The 16,077-nt window shown below is 39.9% G+C and overlaps 3 protein-coding genes across 3 annotated transcripts; all 3 read right to left on the bottom strand.

Annotated features, from left to right (window-relative positions):
• Positions 1-37: 37 nt before the first annotated feature.
• Positions 38-5,431, bottom strand: LOC306892221 (uncharacterized protein). Its single transcript, XM_079453130.1, has 4 exons — positions 4,820-5,431; positions 2,487-2,509; positions 602-2,323; positions 38-504 (listed from the first exon to the last, which is right to left on the bottom strand). The coding sequence occupies exons 1-3, from the start codon at positions 5,096-5,098 to the stop codon at positions 844-846; spliced, it is 1,782 nt and encodes a 593-aa protein (XP_079309256.1). The 5' UTR covers positions 5,099-5,431; the 3' UTR covers positions 38-504; positions 602-843.
• A 591-nt stretch (positions 5,432-6,022) lies between these two features.
• copb2 (COPI coat complex subunit beta 2) lies at positions 6,023-13,217 on the bottom strand. Its single transcript, XM_079452774.1, has 22 exons — positions 13,093-13,217; positions 12,392-12,529; positions 12,190-12,276; positions 11,970-12,096; positions 11,631-11,779; positions 11,403-11,549; positions 11,216-11,315; positions 10,950-11,092; positions 10,653-10,852; positions 10,407-10,517; positions 10,216-10,304; positions 9,934-10,040; positions 9,677-9,820; positions 9,433-9,563; positions 9,078-9,285; positions 8,755-8,865; positions 8,246-8,460; positions 7,769-7,861; positions 7,439-7,622; positions 7,163-7,237; positions 6,700-6,867; positions 6,023-6,618 (listed from the first exon to the last, which is right to left on the bottom strand). The coding sequence occupies exons 1-22, from the start codon at positions 13,093-13,095 to the stop codon at positions 6,523-6,525; spliced, it is 2,826 nt and encodes a 941-aa protein (XP_079308900.1). The 5' UTR covers positions 13,096-13,217; the 3' UTR covers positions 6,023-6,522.
• Positions 13,218-13,871: 654 nt separating this feature from the next.
• Positions 13,872-15,628, bottom strand: LOC306892559 (retinol-binding protein 2-like). The gene is made up of 4 exons (XM_079453694.1): positions 15,124-15,628; positions 14,778-14,956; positions 14,302-14,403; positions 13,872-14,093 (listed from the first exon to the last, which is right to left on the bottom strand). Exons 1-4 carry the CDS (start codon positions 15,284-15,286, stop codon positions 14,040-14,042), a joined length of 498 nt encoding a protein of 165 aa, XP_079309820.1. The 5' UTR covers positions 15,287-15,628; the 3' UTR covers positions 13,872-14,039.
• Positions 15,629-16,077: the final 449 nt, after the last annotated feature.

Below are 16,077 nucleotides of genomic sequence, written 5' to 3'. Positions count from 1 at the left end.
AATTGCTGAAGTGGAGTCTGAAAACACTCAACAAATGGAAATGCACATAAAAATTGTATTGGTTAAAAGACATTTAATGAATAGGAAAAACAGACGAGAAATCAAATCAGCTTGAGTGCCTACACGATGAACTCCCAAGAATGACTTTTTTGAAAGACAGACTATCATTATCTTGAAAATATATTGCTATTACCTGTACAATTTATAGCACAAAAGCTTTTCAAAAATTAGCGTTGGCTACCTGTGCTGCTTTGAATTGGATATCAAGTGTCAAGTGAAGCCAAATATCCAGTTTGGGACGTTGCATCCTCACTGGTCATATGGAAGTCTATAAAATTCCTCCACTTTGTACATGGCTTTATCAGACCCTTCTGGCAGGTAAACGCAAAGTCATCGCAGCATCAGATGAAGAGTTAGAATTTTCAATATCAGATCTGTGCCTCTGGCTCATTTAGCTCAAGTTGTACCATTTGCATTAAAATGATATTCCACTAGCATATTTACCTGAAAAAAAAAACATCCATGACATTCATTTAGAAACCTGTGAATTGATACATTCTTCAGATATAAAAGTGTTATATAAAAAATAGGGTTAAAGCACCTTCTGTAGCATAGTGACCGGTGTACTTCATAAAAGGCGACCGCTGCCATCTACTGGACTAGGAACAGTATAACGTGTCACGAGATTCAACAGCAATTAGGAAAAACTCTAAAATGTGAACTAAAGCAAAGCTTAATCAACACACAACATTGGATTTAGATCCATTTCACATAAGCAGGGTTGTCACTGTATAGTATGTTGGAAGTAGAGTAAGCACACTCCATCTCTCCTGAATGTCGCTATTAAAGCTTCTCATCAGTGTGCTCCTTCTTCTGGTGCATAGGTACCCACGACAGGGAGGAAAAACTCTTGTCACACTCGCCACAGTGGTACATTTTCCTGCCGAAGTGTTTCTCCATGTGCTTCTTCAAACCATCAAACGAGCTGAGGCATTTTCCACACTCCGAGCATTGGTGGATTTTGAGATGCCCTGCGTGCATGTCTTGATGGCTTTGGAAGGTATTTTGACGACGGAAGGTTTTTCCACAGGTGCTGCAATGAAACTTTCTGGAGTGAATTTTTTCATGCAACTTGAGCACACTCTTGTCTTTGAAGGCTGACCCACACTGAGAACACGAATAGGGATTTTCATCAGTGTGGATCAACTTATGATTTTTCAGAGAATCAACTCTGTTGAAGCTCTTGCCGCACTGCTCGCAGAGGAAAGGTCTGTCCTCGGAGTGCGTGACCTGGTGCACCTTTAAAGAGCTACTGTGGCGAAAGCTCTTGTCACATTTTGAGCACTTGTATGGCTTTTCCCCAGTGTGTACCCGCTGGTGTTGGGTACAGTGTCCGGATGAATGGAACCTCTTGCCACACTGCTCACAGCTGTAAGGCTTCTCTCCAGTGTGAATGCGCTCGTGCAGTTTTAGGCAGATGGGAAGCTTGAAGGATTTGCTGCAGTAGGTGCACTTGTAAGGGCTGTCCTCGGAGTGGGTCCTCATGTGTGATGTCAGGTGGCTCAGTCTTTTGAAGCTTAGTGTGCACTGTGTGCAATGAAAGGGACGGTTGTCCTGATGACTGAGCTGATGAGTGTAAAGTTCTGGCTTTCTCAAGAAACGCTTCCCACAAACAGAACAGCCAAACGGTTTGTTCCCCGAATGGCTATTCCGGTGAGTATTCAACTCCGCCTTTGTGGTAAACTTTTTGTCACATTGTGTGCATGCAAAAGGCTTCTCTCCAGTGTGGGTCATTTTGTGACTCCTCATAGCCGCGGCGGTATTGAAAAGCTTCTCGCAACGATCGCACTGAAAGCGCAGATTTCCTTCATGCAACTGCACGTGATTTTTTAAAACACTTTTCTGAGTAAAGCATTTGCCACAATAAGAACAAGAGAAGGGTTTTTCCCCTGTGTGGGTCCTTAAATGGATCTTAAGAGAATTCATCCTGATGAACTTTTTCTTGCAGTGAGAGCACTCGAACAGCTTCTCACCCGTGTGCAGTCGCGTGTGTAAGGTGAGCTCGCTCTTACCAGCATAACTCTTTCCACAGGTGGAGCACTTGTATGGCTTTTCTAAGCCGTGCACCTTCTTGTGGTCTATGAGGTCAGACTTGTTTTGGAAAATCTTGCCACATTTTGGACACAGGTTGGACTTCGCTGATTTAGAAGTAGCTGTGGGAGAAGATGGATGCTGCTTTGTAGATTCATTGGGCCTCATAAGTGTGAAAGCGGAGGATGGAACGGTGTAATGTAGCATCATGTCGGTATTTACCTGCTCGTCCCTAGAGACACAAATCAAAGACTTAGAAGAAAAGCTGTGAAGGAAAAGCTTTGACAGCTAAAGTATACAAACATAAGACAGTTAAGATTTCTTGAATCAGTATTTTAATGTATTAATGGGAGATCTTTGATCACAGACATCATAAAAAGAAAGATGGCACTTACCTTGTTTTAATTGACAGCTTCCTCTGAAGAAACAAAACAAGAAAACAAACGAGTTTAGAAAAGTGCTCTCTGCTGGGAAGTTCAAGTGAGTTGGACCTTGTCTTCTGTATATTCTGATAAGCTGTTTTCCACTGATTCATATTTGATCTCCATCACCATCTGGACCGCAGTGATGATGTCTTCTTTTTTCCTGAGGTTGCCTACAATGTTTTACGTCTTTTACGTCTCTGATTTCTTAATCTAATTATTGTGAGCACTAGGCATGTGCCGGTATCACTTTTTCATGCTGCGATTAATTGAGAGAGCATTTATCACGGTATACGGTATTATCACGGTGTTGTAATTTTACAAGAGAAACAGGTTAAAAAAAGAAAAACTTCAGTTTTGTCCTTTTAGTAACTTGAATAGCTTTTTAATGAACTAAAAGTAACTCAAACATTTAAATACAAATAAATATAAATAAAACAATATAAAATATATAAGTAAACTGAACAATTATATCAAAATGAATCATGTGCAAACTGCAAAAGTACAACATTTGCAAAAACAGAACGATACACAACTATAAAGTTGTGTTGGGCTTCCTGGCATATTTTACTTCTCAAGATTAAAGTGCAAAAATGTGAGCATGTTCACTTTTTCTGGCTTGAGCTTTGAACGCTGAGGTGAGAGGATATGTCCACTGGCACTAAATACCCTTTTAGAAGGGGGATAAATTGTCGGCAGCGTTCCTCCTTCCGCCATGCTTCTTCTTCATGTGAGAATTTGACTGCGGCGTCAGTGGCCGTGGCGCGCACTGCGTGCAGTGTGATTCTACGTGTGACGTGAACACTGTTTACATCCGGGTGCGCTCACGTGTTCTGCGCAGCATATACGCAGTGTTTGCTCAAGCGGTTGATGGAAAATAAGCTGTAATGCACGTTCTAAAAATAAAAATTCGGATCTATTATTTTTTACGGTATTTTGAAGTGCCCACGATAACAATATTGTGTATATTCATTATCGTGATTTATTGAATTACCGAAAATCGGCACATGTCTAGTGAGCACAGAGCAGTGTAATACTAAACTGAAGTACTACTACACACGTTTGGCGTCTGGCTGCAAATACTCTTACTCATGTTGAAATATAAGAAAACTGTTGCTTTTGGCACAATCTATATTTGTATGATTTCTATATAGTTTATCAGTAACAGATTATGTAAATGTCTTTCTCTGTAGTTCTGTATTACTTTTCTTAATGTTTAATCTTACGTTGAATGCTGCATTTGTATTTTCTTCACAAGTAGATATGAGTTTCTTGTTGTCTCATTCTCAAGGTTTTTAATAACGTCACGAGACAATGTTATGAAGCAGTCATTTTCCACTGTCTGTGCTACTATAACACCACAAGATGAATCTCTTTCTTGTCAGACGGAATTCAAATGAGCACTGGAACTCCAGACGGCGTTAGAAATGAGCGTCTAAATGCAACTATTAAACATTCCTCATTGTATTATATCATCACATTGTCTCCTGCCTGCTGTTCTTCCCATTCATCTCTGACAGTAGACGTCCAACGTTTACGGTATCATTTTGCATCAATAATAATATATATATAAGGTATATTATCAGATGTATGCAGAGAGGGAGGGTGAGTATGGAGAGAACACAGTTGGATTCAGTGGACAATTACAAAAAAGCAGCTCAGTCAGACACCAGAACATTATATGAGTGTTAATACAGGTGCATCTCTAGTGAATTGAGATGCACCTGCATTTCACAACGATGCCTATCTATATTATTCTCTAGAAGTGTGTAGTGTTTTAGGAAAGTACATTTTAGTGTAATTTACCTTTGTCTGCTGGATGGCATGTTGATTATTACGAGTAACACACTTGAAAGTCCTTGCACTTAGGTAATTCCTCAGTCATTATTTCTCATGTAAAGTTTGTATAATTAAATGTATTTATGAATGCAGTGTTACTAAACTCCTCCTTGCTGTGATTGGGTAATACATAACATTACAATGAAAATACAATAGACCATCTGGGTACATCAAAAACAATCAGTTCAACATATTATGATTTGGGACATGCAAATTTCAGTTTGAAATACTATATAGGATAGTATGCAAATTGGGAAGCAGGGATGGATTGGAGCTTTAAACAAAGATTTTACCCACAACTTATAAAAGCATTTAAAATACTAAAAATATAGACAGTGTGTTTAATGCATTTGCTCTTATTGTACTATTGGACATCCATAAGCGATTCACACAGTTTTCTGTTAAGATCGTAAACGCAAAGCCATGCACTTTATTTTCTCAGTTACAATGTCATGTAGCACACTTACCAATTCACTTCCAGCCTTCCTCGTTCGGTTTGGTTTAATTTGGCTGTTTCCAGAAACTTTTTTCTCCGTGTCAAAGCGAAAAGCGCCGGTCCGCTGCAGAAGCACATAACAGTGTATCGCCATCAAACAAACAGGGCATCTCAGAGACTTGTTGAACTCCCAGTAGCTTTGTAGGCAGCTTTTACACAAACTGTGGCAGCATTTTAAAACAACGGAGTCTTTTAAAGAAGAAGTGCACAGGTAACAGTGTTTCGCGGGAGAGAGTGAGGTGGATGCCATGTTGTTGTCACAACATTTAGGGCGAACAAGGAAATCCTCAAAGGTGACATATAGATGTGATTTTTCACAGACCGACGTCACGTGCTGTAGTTTATTTTACAGCAGCATCTTATGCTGCTTCAAGTCACCTCGGAAGTGTAATACTTCCCACCACAAACGCGGAAGTAGCGTCTGGATTTGGTAACATCAATGTCACTAATGATTTCGTAGCATTAAACACTACAAGTATATGTTCACTTTAAAGAGCCCAGTTCCATAAATGATTCCCGGGTTGAGATGGGACAGGAACTACTATCGAGTTTGTGTACCTCAAGTGTGTGTGTGTGTGTGTGTGTCAGATGACTCATCCTGACTCCTAATTTCGAGGGAAAAGCTATGGGTCTGAATTAGGCTTGAGGTCAAAGGTCAAGTTTGTTTTCTCCAAGAGATCAAGCTCTGATCACTTTAAAATTAGACCCTACTTATGCATCTCATACTGTAACCCTCTAAATAAATAAAAAATCACATGACCTGCTGTGTATTCTGACAATATACATTGTTGCTCTAGTCTACATGGCCAGCAGCCATATCACCCCAAAACTGGTTGCCCACTGACAGTGAGCAGGGCTGAGCCTGGTCAGTACCTGGTTGGGAGACCTTCTGGGAAAACTAGGTTGCTGCTGGAAGAGGTGTTTGTGAGGCCCCAGGGGTCTGTGTGGGTCCTAATGCCCCAGTATAGTGGTGGGGACACTATACTGTAAAAAAGCGCAATTCTTTGGGAAAGTAGCAAAAACGTTATTCTTCTCTCAGCCTCTGTACTGCTTCGAAAGGTCGGGGTGGAGTGAGCAGTTGGTTGCAATTCCTAACCTCACAACTAGATGCCGCTAGAAATTCAATTAAAGATCTTTAACGCTCAAGAAAGTCACCAGATATTTAAAAAATAAAACAAGCAACTTGACACAACATTAAAAGGAGTACAATTGGTAAATTGTAATCATTAGTTTACTCATCTTTGAGGTGGAATACAGCTTTAAAAACATACACACTACAGTGATAGAAAAATGAAGCAAAACAACAAAATTATAATAAGAAAAACCAATGACAAAAAAGCGAGTAAGTTACAGGCCACGCACTGTAAGCATAATTATCTTTATTATCTTTATTATGAATAATGACACCATGAGTTACCATGGTAAAACACAAAATAATCAACGCATACCTTTATGTACGGGTAAAACGTAAATTGAAGGTCCAGAATGAAGTAGAAAAGTTCAAAACCAACAGCACATTTCTCCTCTTGCCATTCATGTTACGTGGTAAAAGACGTACTCATGTGCAGCCCAGTCCATCCTGTTTTAGACTCGGCCTTCACCTCAATAGGACTAACATACATACAAAAAACTGTTTGGTCGCTTAAATAAACTCCATGCTTCTGTGCTTTGGAGTTAGTCATCTGAGAAGTCATCGTCAAGATTAACATCTGTGGTATCGATATCATCAAGCTCCATGTTATCCAAATCATCCTCCAGTTCATCAATAACCTAAAATAAAACACAAAGTTTTATCAAGCATGAAATAAACAGGCTTTCAGTAATAGTGTCTTTTACCCGCAGTATAAATACCTTCTGATCTGCTGCCGCAGCCTCTTTAGGTTTTTCCTCCTCCTTTTCAACCGTCTGAGAGGGCTTGGCTTCTGTAGGGCTCAGTGCAGCTGCTTCTGAAGCAGAGACAGCTGCCACCACGGAGGCTAAAACACCCTCATCCTCTGAGGCGTCATCTGCATCCTTCACCTGGTGGACAAACACAAGCACTTTCATCAGTTCATACAGAGGAGTTCAATTATGTGACGCAGTCTGTCCAGCTGATGTCACATAAAATCATCCTACAAGATTCTTTGAGAACTGTATCTTAATATCTTTAAAATTGACTGTTTAAGGACAGGATAAGATTAAGGATAAGATTTCAATCTTATCATCAGTTGATGCTTTTAATGCTTGTTAAAAATCGGACTTTTCCGCAGTATTCAAAGACTAGATCACAAATTAAAGGAACAAAACAATGTGTGTGTTTGTGTGACAAGCCAACCTGTGTGGGAGTGGGGATACCACATTTGGGTTCATAACCACTGGCTTCCTCCAGCACGTTCCTCTCTTCATTGGGCTACAGAAGGAGAAAAAGACAGATACAAGGTCATTTCACAAAACTTGATGATTCCATTGGCTTAAATTAAGAGGCATTTAATTTATATAAAAAATCTTTCCCTTCCATTAAAACCCTGCATAGACATTGCAGGCAAGTAACGTTTTCAATATGATAGAGCTTAGAAGTAAAGATGCAGAAATCAAAGAGCTGCTTTCTTACTGTGACCAGTGGGTAGTCAGAGGCGGGTCTGGTTTGCCCGAGGCTGGTCTCTCTCAGGTACTGCTCTGCAATAAAGGCCTCTCTCAGGCCCGGGAACAGATTTTCATATTCGGTAGGGTCTGCCAGAGACTCAGCCGCTTTCTGATTGACCTTAGACAAGCTCTCTCTCCACAGCTTCACTACCCTATTATAAAATACACAGAAAAGAACCGTGAAAACACAGCATTTCATCGACTCAAACATTATCTCTGCACGATGCCTATGTTCAGAACTTCTCACACTATGAATAACAAATATAATTTGCTCTACAATGTGAATATGAATGCAGACCTGGACACTTGGCTGGGCAAATATGTGCGGGCCAAAAAGGCTGCTTCTGGTAAACGATTGGTCTTGATCAGAAGCTCCAAACAGTTGTCCAGTCTAGAAAGAGACAGAAGACAAGAATAAGCTCAAGCAATACTAATATATTTAAAATAGCATTCTCTACATGAAACATTCTAACACCACTTATTAAAGAAAAGTCTTTAAACAAAATGTCATTATTTGCTTAATGAATGGTTTTAATTGTTCAATTGCAATCAACCTGTTCATTCACAGGAGATGAATCAAAATAAAAATGTGTTTCCTTTGTTCATATCTAATCTCTGACTACGCAGTGGAACATTCGCAGTGGAACATCATGACAGTAACCAAGGTAAATAAAAAGCTTCATTATTCCTTTAACAGTGTAGAAAGTATATTCTGTGTGTCTACAAAATATTCTGTGCTAGTCAACACTCTCCCCTCCACTCTCCTGATACTTACTTTCCCTGCAGGAAGTAGGTCATGAAGGCGACATTATTTTTGCCGTCACGCTCAGCACCCTCTGCAAGCTTGGCAACCATTGAAGCGTTGCCAGATGCAGTGGCCAGCAGCAGCAGTCCTCCATAGTCCTGGGCGTGATGGAGACACTCCTGTGCCAAACCAAACTGGCACTTACTGATGGCCAACTCTGCCAACTGCTTCCACTTCTGTTCCGACTACAAATGATTAGAAACTTTCATTAGAATAACCTGAAGCTACCGTGCAGAATCTTGCAAGGGTTCTACAAAACAGTAGGACAAAAAGTAGGGAATTTCAGTAAAGCCTTTTTTTACAGTAAGAAGTGCAAAAATAAATGAATAAAAATGCGAAGGATTTTGCAATTGCATCTAATTTCGTTCTGTATGTTCTTGCATTACGCATGAAGAAGTTTATGTATTTGGCCACCACTAGGTGGAGCTGGTACAACCATTATTGTGTATGCTCCTGCATTATAATTTAGAATAACAAACCTCAGCTTCTACCGCTAGCTGGTAGGCGATCTTCAATTCTCCCAATTGTAACGACAGCTCGAACCTGTGCTCTGGATCGGTGGACACAGCCAAAGCCTGCTGCTTGAAACCCTGCAGAGATAGACAGCGCATGTTTCAACATTGCAGAATGAATAGTTTTTAGCCAATGTGCAAGCGACAAAATAATAGATCTCAAATGCAGAGCAAGATTCTTTGCAGTATTGTTTTTACCTTGTTCGATTTTGTAAGTATTATATAAGCATAACAGATTTAACTGCTTTTTGCGAAGAAAATATTCTTACTTCGAACACTAAAAGTCTAACCTGTTTTTCCAAGAAGTGGGCAACCCTGGTCCTCTGTTCTTTAGGGATGGTTGGAAGCACCTTGTCGGCCATACCAAAGTCTCTGCGCATGACGGCTGTCTGGTACTCCAGAACAGACACCAGCAGAGAGTAACTGACAATGTTCAGCTCCTTATCACCCAGATACAGACGGTCATCCTTAGGAATGTATCCCAGCAGGTACATGGTTCTATGGAAAGCAAGGCACTGTTAGACTATTCATTTACTCCTAGTGAAAGAAATTCAATATTTGAGTGAAGCACTTTTGCATCAACGCGTATGCATCAAAAACGCGTAAAACCTTGTAACAGGTTTTCAATATAATTTTTGTTTGCACCTGTCCAGATGAGCAATGGTGACAATCTCTCCTCCAACAAAGTAGTTAAGTCGATTGACTGAGCTGGTGTAGATGAAACAGTCTCCCACCCACAGGCCGGTCTTCACCACCTCCTGAATCTCTCCTAGGACCTGCACACACCAACACCACAAAATACTATAAACTCAGGTCTTCACTTGACTGTGTGTGAGTTTAATTTATGCCTTTGAAGGAATGTAAATCTTTAACACCAATGTATGCTGACCTCAAGAGCGTCTTCGATACCGTCTTCAGTAACTCCCTCATTTGACTCCTGAGATGCGGCCACTTTCTCTGACAGATAGCGCAGGATGAAGAAGGATTCCTCTGTGGCAATACACACCAGCTCTCCAGAGTCTGACCAGAAAATCTAAGTAAAAGATTCATCAAATATGTTTAGACATTGCCACATCTGACATAATTCACAAGCACTCTAGCAGTTACGTGATACAAGTATATAGTAAAGAAAATGTAAATGCTCACATGCTTGGGCTGAATCTCGATACGACGAACCAGCTCTGTGCTGTCCCAGTCATAGAAAGCCAAGCCATTCACCGAACGAACACCCAGCAAGAAACCCCCATAGATACCTGGGAACACAGAAGAGCATCGTGTGGGAACACACCTTAAACACATTATAAAGCCGTTTAATGTTGCATGCTACCACACTAGCTTATTACATTCAGCAAGAAATTTAATTATTTTACATACATACACATAATACAAACACAGAATGCACAAAACACAAAATATAAAACTGTGTACCTTCTGCTCCAAAGTCTGGCTTAAAAGATTTTTTGTCTTTAAAGTTTTTGAAGATCTTCACCACACTGCTGCTTTCCCGAATCGCATACCTTTAAATCAATACAAAAATATATTTAATCTAGTCTCGTCACATATGTCTTTAATATAGATCAAATACTCTGAAAAGATACTTGGGTATTTCGAAGACTTACTCTGATGAATCATGGGCCCAAACAAATTCCTGAGCAGATCCAAAGCTCTTGTTCCTCAGAGCCATGGCTGTGTAGATAATATATTCTCCATCTCCACACACCACCACAAACCTGAACGTGACAAGCACACGATTAGAACATTGAGTATTTGGATATGTCAAGAAAAATGATTTTAGTCATCACATCAAGGATATAAGGAACACGAGTGAGAATAGAGACGTGTCTTGGTGATAGCGATGGTCTTACCTGCCGTTCGGATTGTGCTGGATTGTCTGAGGATAGATCTCACAGCTGCCCATGTCCTTCACAGCCAGCGGCAGTCTCTCTCCATCCTTGATCTCAGCATCTCCCATGGCTTTGAGATTAGCCTGCTGAATCTCTGAATGCTTGGCCCAAATAATCTTTCCACTGGTGTCCATTGACATGGCGGGTTCCTCACGGCCGAGCTACAACAAGTATTAGACACAATGACCATCACAGATAAATACATTTTCTGATTATGAGAGCAGAGCATGCAACGTCATCAACTGGCAATAACTGTACCTTGATAATGATGCTGCCTTCGTCGTAGCCCAAAGCCACACTGTTAGAGCCACGTAGACCAGAAACACACCACACCCGCTCCATGCCATAGTTCAGAGTGCTTTCTAAACGGTAGGTGCTGGAGTGCCAAATACGAACGGTTCCTGAATCCCAAAAGAAAAATGAAAGCAGTAAGACTGACAAACTCAAACATCAGTCCTCAGGAATTGAGGTTTGTAATGAAAAACAACTGTAATTATCAAGTTTGTTTGTACACGTATACTCACCATCCTCTGATCCAGTGATAATGATTGGCAGCTCTGGGTGGAAGTTCACGCAGGAAACATTCTGAGCGTGACCCTCGAGAGTTTGCACGCATGTCTTATTCTAGAAGTAAGAAGTACAGAGCATGTGAGGAAAATGGATGGTGAAAACAAATGGATGGTGAAAAACTGCCAGTCATCCAGCATATACCTGATAGTCCCAAATCTTGACCAGTCTATCATCAGCTCCAGATATGAGGTAGGGTTTATCTCCTCCGCTGTAATAATCAATGCAGTTCACTCCCTTATCATGACCTTCCAGAGTGAAGTTAGGAGAGGAGGAGCCCAGCTGCCAAACCTGAGACACAACACAGGAGAATGTATTATGCAAGAAGAGCTTTCAAACCACATACACATAAACAGAAAACCCCAAACAAACCTTGATGGTTCTGTCCAGCGATGCACTTGCAAACTGGTTGTTGTCTTTAGGGTTGATGACAATCTGCATGACGTAGTGCGTATGGCCCTCAAACACCTGACTGCAGGACCACTTCTTCTCCCAGTCCCAAAGCTTTATCAACATGTCATCTGAACAAACACGCACATCAAATGAGCATAACACACATTATAGGGCCATCGCAAAAAATCATGGTGCCCAGAACTTAATTTTTATTTTCATGTACACACATGTTTTATATGTTAACATTAAACCGTTGATGAATATACACATGTTGTAAAAGGCATTTTTAATAGATTATTTGTCTGAGTCAGTGTGTACCGCTGCTAGTGAGGATGTAGGGCTGGGTGGGGTGCACAGCAATACAACGAATGTAATCCGAGTGGGCTTCAAACATGTGCACTCGCTCAAGTGTGTTATAGTTGAAAACACGAATCTGCATGTCATCCTAAAGAAAAAATTGAGAAAATATATTAAGCACACCGTAAATGTGCATGAATACATCAAAACGTATATACTTACTACATATATTTCTACTTACTGCACCAGTTATGACCCAGTTTTTTCTGGCAACAAACTTGGCGGCCCTCACGGGTAGGTCACAGACTTCAAATGTTTTAACCAGCGTCTGTCAAAAGATGCCGAAAACTTTCAACACTTGTTGCGACAACATACAGTATTATTCATTTTAACAGTACAATATGAACCGGGCATTTATTAAACACAAAAGTTCTGATATTAACTTGTGTTTCATGGTTCCAGACACAAACGCTGCCGTTGTACAGACTGGCTAGCATCCATGACTCGGTCGGGTGAAGGTCTACGCTTTTGACACGATCTGATCGAGCCGTGAGCTTGCGTTTGATGTCCAGCCTAAGAGGCTAGAAAAAAAGAAACAAAAAACACTTTACATGAGACATTATATTCACTATCAGACCCCTATTCTGTAACACAACAGTGACAGAGATACAAGACCCCAATATCTGAAGACCACAGAAAAGTGACATTTTGCTATTCAACTAAGCAGTTGTCCCCCACAAATAAACAATTATTTGCGATTTGTTATAAATGCTTTTGTTGGTAACTAGTCAGTCTAGTAACTTAACAACGGTATGACATTACAAGCTTAACTGGAATACTGTACTTCTGATAATGTTGAATCGCCTTCATAGTATCAGCTGTTAGCCAGCACATCACTAATAAACGATCAATGCATAAGCACATTTAAACTGCAAGCAGCATCACAATATATTATAAAACAGTGAAATGTATAAATAATACACAGAATGACTGAATCACTCATAGACTGAGTTGTCTATGTGGCCACTGTACGGGCCTGCCAAGGCTAACAGGGCTAGCTAACGTTACTGTAAGAATATGTGCATCTAAATATGCGAAACGCCGATGTTATTAAATAAAGGGTAGATGCAGATACGACACTTACCATGTTTACGTTTACAGGTTTCGGTCTCCTTCAGCTGTGATAATTTATACCATCCACCGATAGCCTGACGTGTTTTTCGGCTGGAGTTGTATGCTCGGCAGGCGAATGTGACGTGGAACTTCCTCAAAGCCGTGCGCATGACGTCGGAAACGTCGACGTGACACTCGGAGGAGTTCGGAAGATGTCGGGTAGGTTCGACACTCGGCATAGAAGGGGAGGCTGTGTGATGATAGGTGTTTGCACTTTCGTCTCGTCCTTTACCCCACTACAGATATTAATACAGTGGGTAAAAAAAAAAATAAAGTAACGTGGCCCTCGATTTTATCATGTTATTGGAAAATAACGTAAAATAAGCGTATTTAAATACTATAATGTAAACTAATTAACTAAGGTACTAACATTAGGTAAAACCTTTAAATAATCGGTATAATTTACTGCTGTAGACACTAAAAGCAACGTCTGTTATTATTTATTAATAGGCCTAGTTACGGACCTCATTGGATCTTTAACAGTTCTTTACATATCCATATTCTAATCAATATAACACTTTATAATTAATCATTTAATTTACTAAATTTAATGTATTAATAAAATTTATTTAAAAATCGTTAAAACGAAGAAATGTTAATATGTATATATCATGTTTCTGTATCTTGTGAGGGGGTCACAGCAGGTACTAAACCAGAGGTCAACAAACATTTTGCATTGTGTTAATTGTGTTATATTGTGTTAATGATACTCTCTGTATGTGTATGAAAGAATTCGAAAGAGAAACTATTATATTTGTCACTTAAAAACACAGAAAAATGACACCCATATAGTCATATCTTTATTGAGACAATACATACAGAAGTGATGAAAGTCACACATTGTCAGTTCATGTCCCTGACTTTGATAGACTTTAGCTAAATTAATGTAACAGTGAATCACATAATAATTTGACATGTCTAGTTTTTTCTTTTGTAAACTTGATAGCACACCGCATCCTCGCATGTCAGCTCCTACAAATACAGTGATAATGATGTCAAAAGCTTATCGCATGTGAGTGCAAAGCATATTTATTAAAGGGACAATATGGCATACATTTATGGCAAATTTGTTACATTTTACATCTAAAAAATAATAACAACTAGTCTATTTTAAGTTTAATGAGGTTGAATCTAATGTTAAGCTGTTTATTATTGCTATTAAAATGACATGGATGCTCACCAGGTAAAGCTTGTCTCCTTCTATCCAGTGTTTCCATCCACGATTTGCCTTCTCACCTTTCTGTGTGGCCACCAGTTTGTCCCCTTCCCAGGTAACCAGAGTCTGTGAACATGATCAATTATTGTAAACATCTGGATCTCGCTTTGTTAAATTTTTCCAGTGAGAATTATGCATTCCTCCATCTTAACTCCTTCTGTATTTGAATTTACTTCATTTTATGCAGTTCTGGAGGGGCTCAGCTCTGTTTAACACAACTTTACAGTATGTACACATATTCCACTGAATTACTATGAAGAAAATGTGAAAACAAACAAAAATCAACACAAAAAACCCTCAATGTCTTTTGCCCCTCTGTGCGAAGGTTTATTTTGTTTATCACTGAACAAACTGACTGAGATTATGTCCGAGCGGCCAAGGCTTTGGTAGCTGTAAATTAAAGAATAATAGAAAATATTCCCAATTCTTTGCCAACCAACCTTTATTACCCGGTTGTCAAATCCCTCTGTAATTTCTTCCTTTTCAACTCCAACAGTAAAGCATAGCTCAAAAGACTTAAAGGTGCTCTGTGTCTTTATCACAAAATTGTTTCCATCCTGCGTAAAGATCTTTGCTGGCCTGAGGTGGGCAGCAATTTTGCGGACGGCAAAGGCAATGTCTGTGACAGACAATATATAGACTTGATGATCCAATAAAAACCACAAATAGTATAAGATTTATGCATTTATGTTACCTTGTTTTTGTTCATTTTTTTCTAGTTGAAAATATTTTTTAATCTATTTGAAATAGCAAAATCTAAAATATTCTAGATGTATACTGGCTTACCCAGTGCTTTAAGATAATCCTCCAAATTTTCACTTGATTCCAGCTCCCACTTTCCATTGAAGTCTGTAGGCATGATTGTGCGATGTGCTCTGATGTGCTTTCGAGTAGTGTTGCCAGGTCCAGAGAGGAATGTGGACAGAAGCTTTTCAACTTTACTGCCCATTCACAATGAGGGGAAAGGGCATAAAAACTGATAAGAGAGCTCTCTGGCCTATTGGGACACTAGACAGAATAAGAATTGGCAAACAATATGTAAACAAAGGAAGCTTGACTACATTAGGTGCAAAAAATCTGCTTAACCAATCATACAGTACACACGCACGTTGGTTATGATGCCCTCTCAGAAAAAGTGTGTGGTAGAATCAATAGACTACAATAAGAAAAACTAATCTCAGAAAAATATTTTTGCACCTGTTATGTTACATCTATTCAAAATGTCATCATTAACGCTTCAGTTATAATTTAGTCAGAATGGCAACACAATTTTGGTGTAGTAAACAATTCCCTCTCTCCAGGGCTGGACTGAGACAAAAAAAGGGCCCTGGCATTTTTACTCAGACCGGCCCACCACAATGGGTCGGACACAACCAACCAGTACACCATCCTTGCGGTCCCTGTAGATATGCATATCTACTGTTCCATTCCCCCAAAAACCTACAAAGCTGAGAACTAAGTGCCATGGACCAGTGTACCACTGCAAGTGGACCAGTGTACTCACTCTCTCTTGACTGACTCCCTTGTGATAGACCTATACCTACTTGTGGTGTGATTCGCGCAAATTGAGCGTTAGTAAGGGAAGCCAAACAATCCAATAGTGGGATGAGACAGCGGGGTATTACAGAGCTCGCGGCGCGCTGACATGTCATCTGCGCGATTCAATTTCCTATCGCCAACCGATGGGCAGCGTGGCACCAACCAATCCGCTGCACTGACCACTTAAAACATATGCAATGT

This window comes from Barbatula barbatula (assembly GCF_947034865.1).
Source record: "Barbatula barbatula genome assembly, chromosome: 3".
NCBI classification, from domain to species: Eukaryota; Metazoa; Chordata; class Actinopteri; order Cypriniformes; family Nemacheilidae; genus Barbatula; species Barbatula barbatula.
The sequence above is the reverse complement of the archived record's forward strand: the minus strand, read 5'-3'. Positions and strand labels throughout refer to the sequence as shown.